Below are 21,514 nucleotides of genomic sequence, written 5' to 3'. Positions count from 1 at the left end.
TGGATTTAAATGAAAACCACAGTTTTGATTGCTTGTTGTTTATTTTGTTACTTTGAAAGACATGTTTCCATCACACAGGAGGATTAAAAGAGCATTAAAAGGCAGTTATGAGAAGGCAGAGCCGAGTGATAGAACACACTGTGTAGTTTTCTCTATGTTAAGGCTCCATGTAAGATAAACACAATCTTTAGTAAACGATTTGTTTTCTCTAAAGTTCAATCATGAATACTAGGATTTCCAAAGCATTGAAAAGGCATTCATAACAGCATAGCGAACAGGATATAGTTAGCAGATGTAGTTAGTGAGATTTTGAGTTGATTAACATTTTTTTATACTTCTTCTGTCATGTCCGCTGCTCCGGAAATGATGAAGGTGCGCTCCTGTGTGTCGCTTTCATAAGTGTCCCCATCTGTCTTAAGTGTTCTGGGAAAGAAGGGGACATTTTTATCGTATCAGTAAGAGATTCTGATTTATAGCTTATTTTGAATGTTAGACAATAGACAATGGGCCTCATGCAGGAAGCGAGATAAGAACATCTTAATTTTAGATCATTTAGTACATTTGTGCTTGGTTTGTTAGTACCCATTGATTTGAAAAGGAAAACAGGAGTTTTAAATTAGAGAGACATAAAGTAATTTCATTATCAAATATTAGATGTTTAAGAGTAATTATAGTAATATTAAATCCCTCGCAAGGGGGTATTACTTGTGTCAAGCGTCTGAACGGCTTACACTCAACCTCCTCGATGCTTATTGACTGGATTTGAGTTCTTAAAAATCATGTGTTCAAGTTTATTTAACAGTACCTCTATAACATTACGTCTGAAGTTATTTTTCCTACAGCCTTTTCTGGTGCCATCTCTCTAATTGTTGGGCATTTGCTAAAGTATTATAAGTATCAAGCAGTATCACAGGAGATTTTCACTTCTCTTATTCTCTTGACAGAAAAGTAATAACAAATATACGAGTATATTGCTGCATAAGGCCCATTCTATACCAGTCGCCCTCTACCTGATGAGGACAGTCTTCCTCTCAGTCGTCTCAGTCGCCTGCTCCTCAATAGTATCGTTTGTCAGTGTGTCAGATGAGGCCATCTCCACCTGGCCGGCACCAGGAGCTTTCTCACCCCCAGTACTGCTCGTGCCACTTGGGTTTCCATCTAGCTTTGAAGTGGCAGCAGAGCTTTCAGAGACTGAAGCTGAGGTAGCATTCATGCTAGCACTGCAGGATAAGATGCTGGCCTCCAGTTAGAGACAGTTTTGGGACCATGGTGCTCAAACGGCTGTCTTCGCCCTCAATCAGAGTCCTGAAACAAAATAAAAGACATGAGTAATGTTTGAATGAAAACTGCATGCAAAATGAGGGACTTTCTACTGAACAATCAGGTTAACATACTGTGGGAATGGCAAGTGTTTGTGTTTTGTTCACCTGTAGGTTGTGATCTCAATCTCAAGAGCCATCTTCATATTCAGCAGGTCCTGGTATTCCCGCAGCAGCAGAGCGATCTTCTCTTTAGTTACTCTCAAATCCAGCTTAATCGCCTCGATACGCTCCTGGTAAATACATTCAGGAAGCCTTCATTTTATGATGTTTTGGGTCAGAAAAGGTATTTTATATTAATTTGAAATATATCATGTATTCTTGAATTACATAATATCAGTCACCTCCAAGTCCTCAACTTCCTTCTTGTATTTTAATGCTGAATCACGAATATGAGCCTCCAAATACTCATTCTTTGTCTTCAATGATTCCAATTCACGGTCCTTGTTGAGAAGCTACACACACACACACACACACACACACACACACACACACACACACACACACAGCTGTTTAATGCAAGGGATGAGTAGGAAAAGATCATGAACAGGAAATCATACTCACATCCTTCTTGTAGCCTGCGATTTCCTCTCTTAGACTTCGGGTCTTTTGGGTGTGTTTGGATGAGGCACTGTTCAGGTCCTCAAACTTTGATCTGTACCAACTGTCCATTTCCTGGAGAAAAACAAATATTAAAAGTTTCAATATACTATAAATGCCTTGTAGGGCCTTGCAATAGTATGTTTTGCATGTGGTTTTAACCCAACACTGTTGGCGCAGACTACCTCTAGGTTTTTGGCGGCAATGCTTTCATACTGAGACTGAATCTGTCTGAGAGCAGAGGAGAGGTCAGGGAGGCCAAAGGACACTTCCACCTTGGAGTGCTCTACACAGATCAACTGCATCAGCTCATCAATTTCCTTTAGGTGGATCAAAAACAACATGAGTTAGAAAAATACCTTTATATCAATATATAACCTCACTTTTTAATCTAACTTAAATTTGCTGGCCAAATCTGCCATTCAGATTGACAATACATCCAAAGTAAGATCTTTATTGAGCCAGAAAGACGCTGAAAGGTTTGTTTATAACTACACTTTTACTTATTTCTAATCGTCTTGAATATGTTAACGCTCTATATACTGGCCTAACATAAGCAGCCATTTAGTGGATTATTCTTTAATAATATAACTCAAATGTAGGGTTAAGGTTTAAAATGTAACCATTTATTTTGTATTAAGAAAGGTTCACTGCACCGCATGCTAGTCACAGGTGTCCCCCTCACACCATGCTGATAATTGCCACAACTGCATTTACTCACTCAATCCATGTCATCCCAAAGTATAACCTGTCATTGCAGTAATTACCAGCCAATTAAACCATTAATGGCAAAATGACAGGCATGCAAGCCCCCGACTCATATACAGTACATGGTATGCAGTGTGGAAAGTGAGGCAATACATTACCTCCTTATGAACTCTCTGCAGGAAGTCCCGCTGGACCTCAAGGTTTTCCAGATGTTTCTCCAACACAATCCGTGCTGAAGTTGCTTTATCCACATCCTGGGACATTTAACAGTGTATAGTTTGAGTGGTTTTGTGAAATACATTTAAATTATGAGTATTTTTCTTCTAAACTTTGAACTCTCACTGCATTTGAAATCCGAACTTACCGGACGGAGATTCTCAATATCCTGCTCTGTCTTTTTACGGCCATCAACAGCTTCAAAGTATTTGGCCTTCACTATGTCAAACTGACCCAACATTGCCTCCTTGGTTGCCAAAGACATATCCTGTACGGATATACAATGATAAAACAATTGTAATATCAAAGAAATGCAGCACAAAAAGGATCGCAAGTGTTGCTTAGTACTGACCACAACTGGCTTCTATAGTAGTCAATACAGACCATGATTTGAATATGTTGCAGCCATGAGATATATGACCTCCCTCACCCTCTGGACTCTCATTCTGTCTGCATCCCTGAGGAGCTCCTTCAGCTGAGCCTCGTACAGCTGCCTGAGGCCTGATGGTTTTTCATGGCGCCTCTTCAGGGACTCAATCTCCGCCTCCAGAAGCATGTTATCTGACTCCAGGTTTCGCACCTACAAAAATAAATACGGGAGAAATACATTTACCTGCTGATAACAAGTTGAAAGTACACAAGCAGAGGAATAACACTATATTGTTATATACACCGTGCTATTGTCATAATGCTTTACAGAGAAATATTTGATGAACAGGGTTGTCAGATTGTCAAGAAGTTAAAATAACAAGGTTTTATGTGACATACTGTATACAGTGCAATACATTTGCAAATGTGCAAATCCTCTTGCCTTTTCAATATACGCTGCTAGGCGGTCGTTAAGAACAACCATCTCCTGTCTCTCGGTGGTGCGAGTCGCCATAAAGGCCTGGTTCTCTACGGCAGCAGCATCCAGGTCCAGTTGTTTCCCGAGCCCCATGGACATCCCGAGGCACAGCGTTCCCATACTCATACTGCTGGGGAGGCAGAGGGTTTTTGGTTGACACATTATGTTTTTTATTCTGGATAAAGATAAGACATTATTGAACCCTTGGTGAAATGTGCAAGCTTACAAGCAGTAGGCTATATAACAAATAAACCCCACGTATGTATATCTAATAATATAGTACACTTCTGATATATTTAACATTCTGCATAATAAGTGATTTTCCTGAAGGTAGGCTACATTTAAGGCTACATTTAGTATATGTTTATGCCAATACTTTTGTAATTGTACTTAAGTAACATTATGACTGTATGACTTTAGCTTGTAACAAAGTATTTTACCGTGGTAACGCAAATTTGTCTTGAGTAAAACTCACCTGCTCATGCCAGACTTATTGGAGATGGCCCTGCGCCCCATTGACCCAGCACTCCGGGTGTAGCTGGCCGACCTGTGGCGGGACTCCCTGCGGGTGGGAGAGGGACTGGACACCCGCAAATTGTAGGCAGGTGGTGCGGCGAAGGCCCCCTCGAACTGCCGGCGGTATGAAGAAATCCTGTCTGGACTGCGGCTCATGTTGACGCTCCTGTATCTTCTACAACTTCAAATGTGGACTGGAAACGGGTGATTCGTATCTTTCAATCCGCGGTGGGGTCTTTATACCCTCAGCCCTTCCCTAAACACTACAGAGGAATGTTGAACCTCCCCAACCCACGGGCGAATGTCTCTACAAACATCTATCAAGGTTACGTCAATTAACTTATAGGAGTTTGAAAGAATCTTAATTGTCTAATGATGACATTATGTCGATGACTCAGCTGCATAGGCATCTGTGCCCCTTATAAACTGAACACACTACAGTAGATTAATTAACAATGTTGCGTTTTACTCATTTAGTTTTCTAACACATTATTCGTTTCTCAAACCATCCACTCCTCAATTAATCGTTTATCCACTCCACCCATTATTTTCATATGTTTTCACATTTGAACTATTCAAACGTGTATATCAATGTGTAATAAAAAAAAAATAGCCAGTTATACTTTTGCACATCACTTTTGTAGAGAAAAATAAATTGACGTTTTAAAAGCAGAACAAAAAATCCGGAACCTTTCAATTGAGTTCTTCGGGACGCTTTTTGTGTGACTCCAGTGTCTTCTTAGCACAACTACTTTGCCTGTGCTATCCGCTTCTTTGTTGTTGAGTTTTATCAATATAAAGTGTCTTTCTCTACCTCAACTGCTGTAATATGGCGGGAAACTTCTGGCAAAGTTCACATTAGTAAGTTTTTATAAAAAATGTGTACTTTAACGTCTTTCTATTTAAATAACCGCCTGTGTTGTGAGGCCTAGCTTAGCTTAGCTGTTCTTCTGCGGCTGCACTGTTTCTCCTGAACTGTTGCTCCGATATAAACGAGTGATTTAAATAAAGACAGAGAGCGAACAAATTAACAACAAAGGCTCTTGTAAAAGATGATTTGTACAGGTTTCTTTTCATGTTGTTCAGGCTTTACGACTGCCATACAAAAGGCTAAAACAAACAGGTTTATGTTGTGCTACCCGCTAGCTTAGTTGATGACAGTTCGAATAACCAGCGCATCTATGAGCATATTGAAATATGTATTTATTTTTTTCCTCAAAGTCTTCAGTGGGTTCTGGACAAGCAGGACCTGATGAAAGAGCGGCAGAAGGACCTGAAGTTCCTCTCAGAAGAGGAGTACTGGAAGCTGCAGATTTTCTTTGCCAATGGTAGTGGTTAAATTTGTATAAAGAAATGTATGTTTTAATGTCTTTAATTGTATTATAACACAGCATGATATGTATATTACTTATATAGTCCAACTTAATCTATCAAATTGTATTTTGTACTTTCTGTTTATGTCTGTTGGTGTTGTAGTGATGTGTACTTTTACTCAATGTTTCCAACCAAACCCGTTATAATGAAGGCAGGCTGTTTTTCCTTTCAGTTGTTTATTTCTTATTGTGTCTCTTTCAGTGATCCAGGCTTTGGGGGAACACCTGAAGCTGCGGCAACAGGTCATTGCCACTGCAACTGTTTACTTCAAACGCTTCTATGCCAGGTAAGGCAGAGGTACCAGCCTATTTGAGATGAATAGATAAAGCAAATTGTTCAATTGTTGCAATGGATGTACAGCTCAAATATTGTCCTGCCTATAAGTCTGCGCTACATTTGGAACACTTATCGGACATATTTATCCAAATAAGTGCTTAACAATCATATCCACATTTCTTATGATGTTGTTTTTTCTGAAACCATCACTTACCTTTAGTTTAGACTTTATATAAATACATTATCTCTCAAAGATATCCCATTGTTTATTAAAGCTAGGAGAGGGGATGATATTGTTAAGATATATTTTGTGCACACAGTTAATTTTTTACTTAATTTATAATGCATATTGTATCTTGTATGGATCATCAGTGTAACCTAATCTCCTCTGCATCTTATGGCTACTAGTACAAAGTCAACACACCTTATCTCTTCTTGCTTGCAGGTATTCCCTTAAAAGTATTGATCCAGTGCTCATGGCTCCTACTTGTGTTTTCCTGGCTTCTAAAGTCGAGGTATGGAAGTTTATGTGCGATGATTACGTTATACTAGTAAAGTAGTAACTCCTGTTATTTATGTGCTCTACCCGTCTGATCTGAGCTCAAACCTTTCTGTCCTTTCAGGAATTTGGAGTTGTGTCCAATACCAGGCTGATATCTGCAGCAACATCTGTGTGTAAGTCGCAACATATTTTAAACCTGCAAATCGTACAAATCTCTAAAATGATGGATATTCTGCTGTAGAGAAAATATAATCATGTTTTTTTTTTCCGTAACAGTGAAAACAAGATTTTCCTATGCCTTTCCAAAGGAGTTCCCTTACAGAATGAATCATGTAAGTAAAATATATCTAACAGTTTACATATTGTGTTAATAAGAGCAGGTAAAAGTCATTACCCTGTCAGCAGTCTACTAACACAGAGAAAAACACGTGAGTAATTAGAGTGTCCAAGTGTGTGGGGAAGAAGAACATGACACAAACAAAGTTTAATCAAGGGTCATTGAGCGAGCGGAGTTGAGCGATGTGTTTCAAACTCAAGTATAGTGTGCTAAAACACAGCAAAATAAAAAGAGTTATTTATTTCAACGGAATTAAAAGAATGCTTCAGTCCCACAATGATGTTTTCATACCAATTACTGACCCCGTGTAACCTTAAATATGTGAGGAAAACTGTGTTATTACGGGTGAACAAGGAATCAAAAAAGCAGAGGCATTTATTTACTGAACAAAAGTCCATGATGCCGCTTTTATCAAAAGCAATCATATCAAAACATGATATTAATAAACTTCTGCATTGCTTGTCTCAAGCTTAGTAAGGTTTCCGTGTTAATGCATATGTTTGGTAAGTAGCTGGCCTATAAGTGGGTAAATGAGCCTAGGGTTATACTGCAAACATGTGTAGGCCGATGTTTTGATTTAGTTTTGCTGTTGAATGTGGCATCGATTTACTTCAAATTATCAAGACTGTTCTACGCCCTTTTCGTTCAACAAGTCTTTCTTCAAACATTTAAAGCCACAAGGTGGGAGTTATCAATATACAAATTGTAATTTTGGTGAAGTATTGCTATAAACCACTCAAATGTACTATTGGATCAGTTATGATGTGAATCAACCACCTGATTGTTGTCCTGCTTCCTCTGCAAAGTAATTTATGCACTGCTGTGCTACATAGCAGCATACCCAGAGCTCCTTACACTCTGTCACAGTGTTGCCATGTCAGTGTCTAGCAGTACGCAAGATTCCACAACTATTGTTTGCAAACCTCTGATAAATATTTAATAGCTGTGTGACATGGCTACCCGCAAGCACACATTCATGCTGCGCAGCATTTCTCACTGTGGAGCCAAGTGGTGTCCGCCGTTGGGATTTTATTGTCCAGCATCTTCACTAAGTTGCGAGAACGTCACACCAGCTGTTCTGACACACGCTGCCTGTCTGAAAGCTGTGTAAACTATTATTTATAGGGAGTGGCTCACACAGCAGAGAGTGACTTAACGGGGTTCTGCAACTTCTACACATCATTTATCATATTCAACCTGCAGACAAAGTAATGGCGATCGTGGTTAGAAAACAATAACATACATAGAGTTTGTTTGACAACTTAAAGAGGTACAAAGTCTTTGTTTTAACATTGGGAAGACATTTTTGCAATGGCATTTATAGTACCAATTTAGAAGTGTTTTTTTTACCTTGAAAAGCGATCGAATCTTTGTCTGTGTGGGCATTGTTGTTTAAAGGTTAATCGTGATTCCCAAGTCAATTTAAAATAGAAGATAGGCTGTACAATATGCACATATTTTCTGTAATGTTTTAACTTGCGGACAATCAAAAATACACTCCCCATTCTTATTGATTTTGAAGTATTGTTATCAGAATCAGAAATACTTTATTTATCCCCAACTTGGAAATGTTTTTCGTTGCAGCAGCCAAATACAAAAGGAAGCAAAACAAATGATTAGAACTAAAAAATTTAAATGACAAATATTGAATAAAAATTTAAAATATTGAATAAAAAAAAATATATATCCTGACAATGCTTATATGAAGTTAAAGTGTTGTTAATTAAGAGAGAATTTACATCTTTGTTTCTTTCAAGCTGTGAAGTCGGTTCGGCTGAAATGTTAAATTAAGTTTTAAATTGTGTTTTTACAGATATTAGAATGCGAGTTCTACCTTCTGGAGTTGATGGTGAGTGGAAATATCTGTACATCCCTGCTGCTGTACTGTAGTTTGTATTTTTGCTTGATGGAATATCGGGTTTTTATTGATGATCAAATCTTTTTCCAGGACTGCTGCCTGATCGTGTACCACCCCTACAGACCACTGCTGCAGTACGTGCAGGACATGGGACAGGAAGACATGCTGCTGCCCCTGGCCTGGTACGATCCCGTGTGTGTTCATTAATCTGTCCCTTTTAACACCCTTTAATACCAGATGTAGCTGTTGTGGGTAGGCTCACTCAGTGTGTATGTTGTTCTCTATCTGAACCAGGCGAATAGTGAATGACACATACAGGACGGATCTGTGTCTGCTCTACCCTCCCTTCATGATCGCCTTGGGTAAGATTCAACCTCATGTGATTCCTCATCGCAGCTTTTTTAATGCAGTTACTGACTTAAAGTTATTAGATGTAATCGCCCAGCTCTCTTCCTCCCTCAGCCTGTCTGCATGTGGCCTGTGTGGTGCAGCAGAAAGATGCCAGGCAGTGGTTCGCAGAGCTCTCTGTTGACATGGACAAAGTAAGAGCGCCTGCAGTTGCATTCTCATAAAATGTCCTTTTTAAATGTTGTACGATCGGTACTAATTGTTGTCTAGGACACTTCTGGAAACTGTCACTAGTGAAGATAAATAAACAACCCGATAAAAAAACATCAGACCAACCCCTTAACAGAAAAAAGTGATCTGCAACCTTCTAAGTCACTCATCTCTTATCCCCAGTTATTCATCTTCATCGATTCATACAGAACAAGGTTAAGCTGACTTGTTTTCCACAGGTGTGTTAATACATGGGATCAAATCAGGTTGTCTGTGTTAGCAGAATTGTATTTATTTATTTGTTAAAGGTTTGCACATTTAGCTTATCTAAGTGATACTCACAGGAACTTTAAGTCTTTTATTGAGCAGCTGTTGATCCTCACAAGTTGACTTCTGGTTTTTGGGGTTTTCTGTCCAGATCCTGGAGATCATCCGTGTCATTCTGAAGCTTTATGACCAGTGGAAAAACTTTGACGACAGAAAGGAGATCGCTGCGGTGATAAACAAGATGCCCAAGCCCAAACCTCCTCCCAACAGGTAAGCATGACTTTTCTGAAATCTGGCTTTACAAGTACATATTTGTTACCATACTTAAACATAAAGCTGCATTTACTTGCTGTATAGTAACATAAATCTACATTGCCAATTCCCAAACTAAACCACTTGCATTTGTAATTAGCGTTGTTGATATAACACCTTTCAAAAACAAAGTTGCTAAGTGCTTTACAATAAAGTCATAATGAAAGTAATCAGGATCCCAAACTTAACATATGTATGAATATAAGCTCAAGTGGTTTTGATATGTGTCTGTGTGAATGTGTTGTGGTGTGTGTGTGTGTGTGTAGTTGTTGTTGTGTAATTGCTCTTGTTGTGCTTTATCTCAATGACTTTGTCTCTCTGTCTTATACAGTGAGAGTGACCAGAGCTCCAATGGGAACCAAGGCAACTCCTACAGCCAGTCCTAGCGCGGCGTCATTACGTCGGTTGGAATCCATAATGTTGACGGTAGAGAGAGGGGGTGGATCTTTTTTTCAAAATGTCTCACAGCACAAACTTTGTGATGTTGTGGTGCTTCGACCAAGAAACTCTGAGAGCCACGTGCTCACGTTTCCCCTTCTCTGAGCGTAATGGGTGTATGGATTGAGTGAGCAGACGCTGAAATGCCTACAGCAAGCGGACAGTCTCGAGGAGACTTTGTACTCTGCTCCTGACTTGAAATGCATTCAAACTGAGGAACATTTGGAGGTAAGGGGGGGAGGGAATGTGGGGGAAACCTGCTTTAATGTCATTGTGATGATCCTGACATCCTTGAACGATTCCTCTCATGGAGCTCTGTGAGATTTGGAACACTCGGGGGGGGGGGGCTGTGTGTGTGTGTGTGTGTGTTGTGATTGGGTTAACTGTGTTACTGCGATCTCACTGGATCCTGCAGCCCTGTGAGGTTGATCATGAACTATAGCAGGAACAATCCCAAGAGAGGTTTCTCTCAGTGGTAGTAATACACTCTTTGAATCATGACAACTCCACCTCCTTCGTCCCATTCCCCTTTCTCTTTTGTAAATGTCCTTTATAATTCTATTCATTTATTTTAGCTTAGGTTTTGGCTTCATTACGGAAAATAAAATGGAAATCATGAGCTGGATTAGCTTTGTGCTAGTGCTTGCTATAAAAGTGCCCCTATTTTTTTTCCACTGTCATGATTTTGTTGGTTTTCGACATTGCTTAATTTTATTGTAATTATTTTCTTTTACTCTTCTTTAGCTGTAAAATTATATTTCTGAAAACTTTTGTTTGTAATTCGTGAAATAATTACCTGTTTTTTTGTTGGATGCAATCGTTCTAGATTTGTCTTCAAGCTTTTGTTTGTACATTATTTTTAAAATCTGCCATCCAGTTCAATATTTGTGGCATCTGCTATGTGAATATACCTGTAGGTGTGTATATTTTTGTGATATAATACAGTTTGTGTCGCTGTCCTCGGAACAAGGTGCTTGAAAGCCTTACGAAATGAAAGCTGCTGGTAACTTAAGAAACCTTTATACAAGCACATTGTCCCTGGTAAATGCATTTTAGGGATGGATGTTTTTGCAATATGTGGTTGTATCTTCAAATCTTTCCTCAATGGCTTCCTGTACACTTCATTTTGTAACCATTGGAATAACAACTGAAAGGGTACCAAAACCTGTTAAATGCCACTTTCTCATACTGAGTAAAGGAGACGAAAAAGCCACTGGGGCAAGTTGGATGCAGCTCCGCTTTGCCCTCTGGCATTTTCCTCCCCTTCAGCAGGCTCCATCTGTTACATGACTGTTCACTGGGGAATGAGTGCGAACATGTAAAGGGCTTCACCAAACCTAAATCATCATGTTAGTTCTGGTAAAAACAGTGCCCAAAATTGTATTACTTGAAAGTCTTTGTTTATCATTTTTTGAAGATCATTTATGGTAATAAAAATGTATGGTGTGCAAAACAAAGTAATTCAATGTTGTTGTTCAAGATGGACTTTGAGGAATCTTCCAGCATGTTACAAAAGTCCTATTGAGTCCCATTACCTAACTTCAATGTCACAGAGGCTTTGGTAGGACCCCTAGTGGTAAGAACAAAGAACACCCAACATGTTGCAAATCAGTTTTGATAGGACAAAGTCTATATATTTAATAGCAGAGCGATGGGAGTTAAAGTGGGCATTGAACATAAAATACGTTTTAAATTGTATCCTGTTTGTTAAGAATACATTTGATGAAAAATATAGAGGGTATATTTACTGTTGTCGCCTCTAGGTGTTTGTACCATGGGGTACAGCATGTCCTCGTGACGTCACTTTATTTGTGTGAAGAGAAAAACGTCAACTATACCGGAAGCTGGGGCCGGTTTCCTTCAAAATAGAATCGTGTTTTTGTTTTTATTATAGGGCAGCTAAACTATTAAAAAAAACATGGATCATCTGTTAGATTTAGCTTTTAAGATATGAAATCTGTGAGATAAACTGATTTTGAATTGTATAAACTCATGAATTTAGAATGTCGAAATCTTGAATCTTGGTTGGCCTTATTTATGCAACAGAGTTTGACATGTAGAAGTTGAACAGAGGAAATGTTGTGCCTTCTAAGAGTGAATACATTTAAAACTCAAATATTTGTAACCGTTGTGCTACAGCAAATAGATAAAATGTTTTTCCCCCAGAGATATGAATCCTCAAAAGTTGGGGAAGCTTTATTGGTGCTGTTCTATGTGTTTTCTTTAGGATATAATTGCTAACCAAATAGAGTACAAACGTTGTTAAATTATATTCTACAATGCATTTGGACATAGCTTACCTAAAAGCAGCTTCTTTCTTCGTTATGTATTAATAATTTTGTTGTATGCCTTTCAGTTTAATTTTCAAGCCTATGTTTGCAAATATGTGGGTTCTCACTGGTTCTTGCCTTTTTTGGCCTTAGTAGTTAAATATGAGTAGTTCACTAACACTAAAGGAACATTTGTTGTGCAACGCATGATAGACATTTATTTTGAAAGACATCACCGGAAGCGTTGTTTACTGAAAGGAGAGCTTCATCCAGCAGCGAGCTCCGACTCCGAGCGGGCTGCGGAGGATGTCGACCCGGCTGCGGGGACAAGCTCCGGGCGGGCCACTTGCGTCCATTCGGCCGTTCCTCGCCAAGTCGCCCTGCACCTGCTGCCCCCTGCACCCATGAAGCCCCCGCTGATGAAGCCCCGAGCTGCCAGAGTGAGGCGGAAAGTGGCCGGAGACAGAGAGCATGTACTGGCGCGTCGGGTTTGCCTGGACGCGATCGTGTGTGGTTGATCTTGTCCAGAACCAGAGCTTCTCTTCCGGCCTGCTAGGCTCTGATGAGCAGCTCTCGTTTTATGGGTACATCATCGCCTACCCTCTGCAGGACTACGGCGGGATCATGTCGGCGTTGGGCTCGGACTCGTGGTGGCGAAAGACTCTTTATTTGACCGGAGGGGCACTGCTGGCTGCCGCTGCCTATCTTCTGCACGAACTACTGGCCATCAGGTACCAACAAACAACAAACAGAGAGTGGAGAGAGGGGTCACCTTAATCCACACTCAGGCATCCCCATTAAGACTCTGTTTGATGCTATTTTGTTCGTGTTTACTCCAAATATCACAGACCACTGTATTATTTCTGTGGTTTGATATTACTTAATCTCGTCTGGCTGGGCGGGGTAAAAGAGCGGAGTCAGTGGAGAATAAGGAATCGTGAGTGGGTGGATTGTGATGTAACGTAACCCCCCTCCCCCCCATCTCCATCTCCCAGCAGACACACATTCAAACATTGTATTTATTTATTAGCTTTTTGACGTGGATTAGCCAAATGACGAGCGACCTGCGGCAAAGGTCACAGTTTATGTTTGGCGTTTATTTAAAGCATTTACAAAAGGAGAATTGCTTATTTCCTATGTTGTTTAGTAGAGGTTAGTCTGTAGGCTAACACCTCCCTTGTAACATGAATTGACATAACAGACATTGACACGGGGTCACTTTCAATTTATCTCAAGGACGAGGCGACAGAGGTTCATCTTCTGATTTTTATTGTGACCCCCCCCCCCCTTCCATACGCACGTTCCGGTGTTTGGTTTAAGTCTAAAGCACTGCAGTAATATGGATTAAAACAAACTAACTAGAACTCAGACATAGGTTATTCATCGGTCAGACAAGATTATCGTGTCTTCGAGTGATCCATATGAATGTATTTTTATTAATTATTTTCTGGAATAAGGGTTTGAGGATGTTGTCCTTTAAAAAGAGAGCTCGGATTACATGCAGTCCATGCCCACTGTTGTTTACTAACGAACCAGCAATACAAAGTCAATAACAAAATAAAGCCCAACACACCATTGACGATCAATGGTAAATGATGTATAAGTCTTAATATTTGACATTGTGGTGTGAAGGCCCCCCTGCATACATTATGCCGGTATAGCTGCCATTTACACTGGGTCGATTGTTATACAGAGATTGCAGGCTGTTTGTGGTGCAGTTAAAAACCCATTATGATGGAGGTCATACAGGGTGGCTGGCCAGCTTTTTGGTTCACATTTTTGCCTTGTTTTGGTTCCGTCTGACGTTAAGTCTTAAAGCTGGGTCCCTAACTGTATGCTATGCTTTATTCTATAGGACCCTCGTCATGTTATTGCACCAAAAGCAACCTCTTTAAAGAGAGTGTGTATTTCAGCACCAGCTGCAATAGACAGCTTCTCTCCTCTGAGGCTGCTTGTTGTTACGTTTCAGCACTTCACACAGTGGACAGCTCCCTTTCATTCTGCATTGTGCACACGTGAATTACTTGCCATTTGCAGGGCCCGCTGCCCTTGTCCTTAGCCTCCAACAGTATCCATGTCAATGCACCATAGTCCTTCACAAGTGTTTGATGCATTGTTTTGGCAATGCAGTTTCTCCCTTGGCCAGTGTAAATAGCCCAGTGGCTGATCGTCACTCATGGGAGGTTGCGGATAATTACATTTATTCAATACCATTTCATCACACTTGGGTTAGCTTAGCATAAAAATAGGAAACAGCTAGCTCTTACTCCAGAGGGTATAGGAAGTGATAAGCCAAGAAATAGTCCAACCCCTATTAGTCATAATTTTGCATTGGGGTTTTGAAAGATTTAAAGTGGGACACTGTAGACTGTTAACACGTTATAAATAAACATTAACATGTTAACACATTAAAGGTGCTGATAGATGGATTTTGTGACCGGTACTCAAAGCCAAGCTAGCAGTTTCTCCCCTTTTCCAGTCGTAATGCTAAGCTAAGCTAATTGGCTGCTGGCTTAATAGACATGCAGTATGTGAGAGTAGTTTCAGTACCACCTGTTACATGACTGTTCACTGGGATTCAAACTTAATTTGTGCTAGTTTTTGGTCATTTGATTGAAAATAATAAACCATGTAACCACCAATATAACAGACACAATGAATAAATATATCAAGCAGGAAGAATAATTCCCTGCAGGTCGAGCCATTCCCACTAGACAGGTGAAACCTAATGTAAAACCTAACCCTGTAATCTCATTGTTATTGTGGGATGTGTTTTTTGTCCCTAATTTAGAGTTTCCTTAATTTGACTGTAAACGGAATATTTTTTCAAACAAGTACAAGCCTTTTATTTTTGCAATATCTAAACCTCTGTCTTTCTGTCCTCCACACAGAAAGGAGGAAGAGCTGGACTCTAAAGATGCAATCATACTCCACCAGTTCTCCAGGCCCAAATCTGGCGTCCCTTCCCTGTCCCCCTTCTGCCTTAAAATGGAGACCTACCTCCGCATGGTGGACCTGCCCTACCAGGTACAGCTGTGTTAATGTGTCTGCAATACTACTCCACCTGTTTGTCTTTGATTCTCCTAAAGCTACTCTCTAATAGTGTGTTTTCATAGTTGAGTGTGAAGATGTTTTGATCCTTTTGTTGTTATTACCTAACACCACTCAGCTTCCTGCAAAGGATTATTACATGTTTTTAAAAAATCCAATTCTACTTTGTTGACCTGAATTTATTATCTCTCGCAGAACTACTTTGATGGGAAGCTTTCACCACAGGGAAAGATGCCGTGGATCGAGTACAACCAGGAGCAGGTGTTTGGTACCGAGTTCATCATCGACTACCTAGACGAGCGGCTAGGCGTCAGCCTCAACAAGAGCCTGACGCCGCAGGAGAAGGCTGTGTCTCGTGCCATTACCAAGATGGTGGAAGAGCATTTCTACTGGTGAGGGTCCATTGAAGTTATATCTGGTGTGGGGAATATTAATTATCAACATTTATTTCAACCCTTTACCTCAATTAGCCCTTTTCTTCGCTTTTTAATTTTCAATTAATTTCGGCTGTGTTTTTCTCTATTGATTTTTGGAAGTGCAACCTCAGCTCCCTTTACAAACTGTGTAGCCAAAATACACAGAAGTCTGACTGTTAAGAACAGAAAGAACCCCGCTGATCCCATAAAAACCTAAATGTTTGATCCCACAGTCATAACAGCATAACATAATGCATTTCGTGGTATCAAGCATTCAGTCTAAAGCCCCTGCTTCAAATTGTAGTTTTTACTTTTTTAAACCAGACTATGCTATTATCTGGTTTCATGCAAATGCATCAACATCAATAGAACATCATTAGGCTCCAAAAATAATGATTACAATACAAAAATCATTCAAATGTTGTGGGTTTTTATTTGGTAACAACAAAGGTATTATGTCTGTACAAATGCACATATGTGTTTGTGCTGCAGGACCATTGCTTACTGTCAGTGGGTGGATAACCTGGAGGAGACTCAGAAGATGCTGTCAGTGAGCGGGCCACTGAGCGACCTGCTCAAGTGGATCCTGAGTCACCTGACGGGCGGGATCTTGAAGAGGGAGATGTACGGCCACGGGATCGGACGCTTCTCCGAGGACGAGGTCTACGCCCTGATGGAGAAGGACATGCGCACCCTGGCCACTTTACTAGGTTAGAGGAATCTGCAAATATTTTATTTGGATCAGAGTGTATTATAATGTAATAGCGGGGGTTTCAATGATTTAATTGCGGATGGTTTTAAAATAATAAACATGAGTTAACCTTAAAAACATACAGTACATCAAGCCATGTTAAGGTACTTTCGAGATTTGGGGACACGATGAGGTTATTAAAGTTTTTTTTAAAAGCTATAAAAGCTATCTTATTTTTTATTCTATTTATATATCTGAATTTAGTTTATAGCTTTTTTTTCATGTTTAAAAAGAAAAAAAGAGACATCAAAATGTTGGTGTCCCAGCACACAAGACCCATATCTATCTCAATAGAAAATAGAGAATAAAATATTAAAGTGAAAGCTAAAGGAGCAGCACAATTTGTTTCCAGCACTTGTGACTAAACTCTGTATTTAAAGAGACTTAGGCACTCACTTTGTCATTGTAAGACTTTATTACAATTTGTGGCGCCTCTGTCTTCATATAATTCCCATGCAAGCAGATCAACAGCTTTATGGGCCAAATGAAACAGTTGTAATGGCTTCTCAATGTGTGCCATGAGAACTATAACTAGTAGTACATCTTTGTACTTGTCAAATAACAGCACAACAGAGATCTCCTGTGGTGTAAAGGTAGCATTGCAGCCTAATCAATACCCAACCTTTGGCAGTTTATAATAGGAGATGTAATAGAGACAGATCCGAGAGCATCAAAGTCAACTTTATTGTCAACCTTTCAATTTGTGTGTACAGACAGAGAGATCGAAATGCATGTAGTAGAGTTGTGGCGGGAAGTGTTGTTACATTAAAATACTTGCAAAGGTTAAAGCTTTATAACCCTCAATTGATCTATGATACATTTTACTGTGTGGCCAGAAGGGATCTTTTTTGTTTTGCAGATTCTTCTAATGTAAACATTTTCTGTAGCAATGTATGTATGGACAGGGTCAGGGTAACTTTTTCCCCCTGTTTTCAATGTGTATGCTAAGCTAAGTAACTTCTGGTTTTATATATTGCATACTGATATGCATGGTTTGAATCCTTATATCTAGATCTCAACAAGAATGTGAATGAGTGCATTTATTTTGAATACATGGATTGTATTTGTGCCTGGTTATTTGACACATATTTCTCTGTGTGCTCACTAAGGTGATAAGAAGTATCTTATGGGCTCCAAGCTTTCAACAGTAGACGCCGCAGTGTTCAGTCACCTGGCCCCTGCTATGTGGACACTACCAGGAACGCGGCCAGAGCATCTGATCAAAGGTGAGTTCACCAAAATAGGAATCTACAACATAAAGTTTGTATATAACATTTTCATAAAACGATTTTGAGCATACACTTTAAGGTCAACATCATTAAAACATCAGGTAAAATAACTTTCTCTACACACTAGACTTTAATTGTCCAAGTCCTGGCCAATAGACTTCTAAAGGGAAGTTGTGTTTTCTTCTTAGATATGAAATGACTTATTCAGAGCCTCTTTCACACACTCAACTGTCTCTCCTCCTGCAGGTGAGCTTATCAACCTGGCCATGTACTGCGAGCGCATCCGCCGGCGATTTTGGCCCGAGTGGTTCGTGGACCTGGAGGACTTCTGCTACAGCGACACCTCCGAGGACAGCAACTCCAAACTCCCCGACCTGGGCCTGTACTCCCGCACGGACACCTTCCATGACGACACACACACACACACTTCACAAACGCACTCACCAAAGGACCCTTTGTCTCCCGACAGCGACCCTACGGGTGTCTCGCTGTATGACTCTGACATGGACACGGAGTGCTCTGAAATGGACAAGTGTTGACGAAACATCCACGTGTAGAAACACACTAGATAGATTGCACACCACAGGGGGGGAGCTGCGTCCCACCTGTAAGCCCCACTTCCTCTGAACAGAAAATCTCTGGGGAGGAGGGTTGGCGTCACCTGTGACAGTGGAGAAGTTTGAGGACGTTGTGGTGGAGGAATGATTGGAACACAAGGAGAGAAGAAGATGGAAAGAGAAGGATTCAAAAATCAGGAGTAAATGACGCCCTGCTGAGAAACTCCTCCATGTGGTCATATGCAGTGACAACTCCTACTTGTTGTCACGTCCCGTCCCCCCGCCCGTCGTCCTTCGTAGCAACCTCACACCGTCCAGCCTTGTGTGTGTTTGACTAACTGAACCCTAAACGCCTTGTATTGATATGACATCGACTAACTGTACAGATATTCATGTGAATGGATACAACTCAATGTAAATATATAAATGGAGCAGATTTATTAGATATAATATATATGAGAATACTTAGTATAGTTAGCCTGCATATATAGAGTCACCCCCTCTGTCATACGGTGTAAATACTGTAGGTGTTTCTTCTATGTGTCGGACACAATGACTCAAAGTGTCTGTAGTAGTCTACATGAATACACTCTGCTGGTCCAGGATCAGTGTGAGCCACCCTGTGACCTCCTGTGCTGTGTCCGTCTACACACCTGCGAAATGACAGTAATGCCTGCTGCCCGTATTTAAATAGTGCAGAAAGAAACTGCAATCTGCCATTAGCACTTATCTTTGGTCTTATTTAGACAATTATTTTTGCCAAAAAGGAACATTTGTCCCCAAGTTGGAAGAGTAACGGACGACAAACAGTATATTGTCATGGAGGAGGGTAGCTTTAGGTCATTTTAACCTGCATTCAAGCATTGAGCGAGAGTTATGCAATCATGTAGAAATAGATGCAATAGACCTTTTGAATTAAAGTGCATGGCTGGAACTTGCAAATGAAAATCTCCCTTTAAACTTACCTTTAATGATGTTGTCTTCATGTGTCAGCTGGCTTATTCGTTCAGTTTGTTTTTCGCTGCCTCGGATGTAGCCAATTGAGCCTGTTAAAGTTATTTTATTTTCTAGCAGTTCTGTTTTTTTACAGAGACTATGATTCAAAATGATGGATTGCTCAGAAAACATGTGAAGCAATAACGGAGCAGATGCAAGTCGATGTTATACGAGTTGTTTTCGGTGTGTGATGGTTCGGTGCAGGTTTTATGTGTGTTTGTCACTCAGCAAATGCACATACCAACATATTGTGTGTTAATATGGATGCAAGCGTGGGGTATGCAGTGTGTTAGCTTGTGAGTCACTCCGTGTGTCAATGATGGCACACTGGTGACGTTTCACAGCCGAAACCTTCCCTCCCGAGCACACCTTATCGTTCAGTCACGTTGCAAGAGGATCCATGTGAATTAATTGAAGTGTATTTATATGACCAGGCCTTAATGCAGATATACAGGATTGGCATAAAGTGTCTCAAAAAGGTGCAGTAGAGATATGCCAAAAATAGGTTTAATATCGTTTTTCTCCAATAGAGGGCACTGAAAAATATCATGCTGAAAACAGAGCCTAGTTACATCTCTTTTATTATGGAGCTTTACATTAACGGAGTTACAATTTAAAAAGTTTTACAGTTTTTATAAGAATGAAATATTGGCCAAAATACGATTTTTTTTCAAATGCTAAAATCAAGCATTAGTCAGGCTCCCCTTGTGAAGATTTGGCACAAAAATTACATTCATGAGTTGATCATATGTAGCATTTTATGTAGCAGTATGTTTTAAATTAAATTAAAACCAGTTGCTGCCTCGCAGAAAAAGAAATGATCTTTAACCAGATATTTCCAAGATATTAAGACATACAAAATTATTGCGTCATAATTTCAAACTTGTGTAGTTGTATGAGAAGAAAAGCTTCTTATTGTGAACATGAAAATATCTTGTTAAAAGAACACGCTTCACTTTAAGACTGGAAACTGTTCTGTTTTTTTTTTTATCTGCGTGGCAGCAATCGGCTTTCCGAGGCTGTGGTCATTTGTTTAAGAGAGACTTTAGACAGTCTGTGTTTTCTGTGGAACAAAGCAAAAGAAGATGTCAAAATGCATCAATAAGTTTGGCTTCAATATGAAAGCCTTTAGCGAGGAGTTGGTAAAGCTTATATCTGTCGCACTGCAGATTTGTTTTAAAAATTACATTCTGTGTCTTAAAAAACCTTGGCCTGCATGTTCTTGCCTTCTCATCTAGTCAGAAACAGACTCCTTCAGCAGTTTACTTTTCATCAGTGCCAGCCTAGCACTTATACTTTTACATTTCATATTTATTTATTATTTATTTCCTTGTTTATATTTATTGATTTTGGACGGTGGCTGTGTTTGATCTTAAGAGACTGAAATATTGTTGATTATTTTTGCACTTTTTCTTCTTCTGTTTACACGTGTTTTCTCTTCTCTGGCCGAGTCAATCAAGTGTATTGATTTGTGTATTAGTGCAATACTGTCGATGCTCTGACTTCCACTGAACCAACTGCATTTTCACGTTGCCAGTCATTGCCGTAATCGCATGCATGTCCATGTTTAGAGATGTCATGTGTGGTAAATGTTATATTCATATCATAATATCGATGTCATTGTGTTGGGTTATAAGTCCCTCATTCTGCTGCAAATGTTACTGTCACAAGTAGAAAGACCTTCAGGTTGAAACTTAAAAAAAAACAAACATGACTGGTAAAATAACTAAACTGACTGCTAGAGCTCAGATCAGCTGATGTTTAGTGTCCTTCTTGTCATCCACAACCGGATCTCTGTAGGCAACTTCATCTGTCTGTGTACCTCAGAGGTCAGAGGTCAAGTCGCTCTCATCGAGATTTCTGCTTGTAGACTATAGAAGCCATATTGTCTTGTGGTGCCGTGTGTGCTGAAACACCTGTGGATTCTCATCAAACTGTAAATAGGAGAGCCAGGGGGAGGGCAAAAAATGATACATAATAAGCGAACATGCAAAGAATTTGCTCTGTACTTATATAAAAAAAAAAGATTCTTATGAATGTATCATACCTAGAGATAAAAAGCTGTATGACAATGGATTACTCATAATATTTCATTAAATATTGCTGTGGTATTTTA

At 39.8% G+C, this 21,514-nt stretch overlaps 3 protein-coding genes across 3 annotated transcripts; 2 read left to right on the top strand and 1 right to left on the bottom strand.

The window, feature by feature from the left end:
* Window positions 1-22: 22 nt before the first annotated feature.
* On the bottom strand, window positions 23-4,362 carry ngs (notochord granular surface). Its single transcript, XM_063902877.1, is given in 12 exon segments — window positions 23-423; window positions 1,011-1,235; window positions 1,237-1,305; window positions 1,428-1,552; window positions 1,664-1,774; window positions 1,884-1,994; window positions 2,105-2,239; window positions 2,786-2,881; window positions 2,992-3,111; window positions 3,274-3,423; window positions 3,655-3,820; window positions 4,166-4,362. Coding segments are annotated over 12 exon segments (1,599 nt in total). The 3' UTR covers window positions 23-329.
* Window positions 4,363-4,926: 564 nt separating this feature from the next.
* ccnc (cyclin C) lies at window positions 4,927-11,589 on the top strand. Its single transcript, XM_063902773.1, has 12 exons — window positions 4,927-5,067; window positions 5,428-5,534; window positions 5,782-5,866; window positions 6,302-6,371; window positions 6,480-6,531; window positions 6,635-6,690; window positions 8,509-8,544; window positions 8,644-8,735; window positions 8,848-8,915; window positions 9,016-9,095; window positions 9,530-9,648; window positions 10,022-11,589. Exons 1-12 carry the CDS (start codon window positions 5,036-5,038, stop codon window positions 10,074-10,076), a joined length of 852 nt encoding a protein of 283 aa, XP_063758843.1. The 5' UTR covers window positions 4,927-5,035; the 3' UTR covers window positions 10,077-11,589.
* Window positions 11,590-12,699: 1,110 nt separating this feature from the next.
* On the top strand, window positions 12,700-21,514 carry faxca (failed axon connections homolog, metaxin like GST domain containing a). Its single transcript, XM_063901386.1, has 6 exons — window positions 12,700-13,129; window positions 15,290-15,425; window positions 15,645-15,841; window positions 16,358-16,575; window positions 17,726-17,842; window positions 18,092-21,514. The coding sequence occupies exons 1-6, from the start codon at window positions 12,870-12,872 to the stop codon at window positions 18,382-18,384; spliced, it is 1,221 nt and encodes a 406-aa protein (XP_063757456.1). The 5' UTR covers window positions 12,700-12,869; the 3' UTR covers window positions 18,385-21,514.

This window comes from Eleginops maclovinus, chromosome 15 (genome assembly GCF_036324505.1).
Source record: "Eleginops maclovinus isolate JMC-PN-2008 ecotype Puerto Natales chromosome 15, JC_Emac_rtc_rv5, whole genome shotgun sequence".
Classification (NCBI taxonomy): domain Eukaryota; kingdom Metazoa; phylum Chordata; class Actinopteri; order Perciformes; family Eleginopidae; genus Eleginops; species Eleginops maclovinus.
This window is presented reverse-complemented; position numbering and strand designations above follow the sequence as displayed.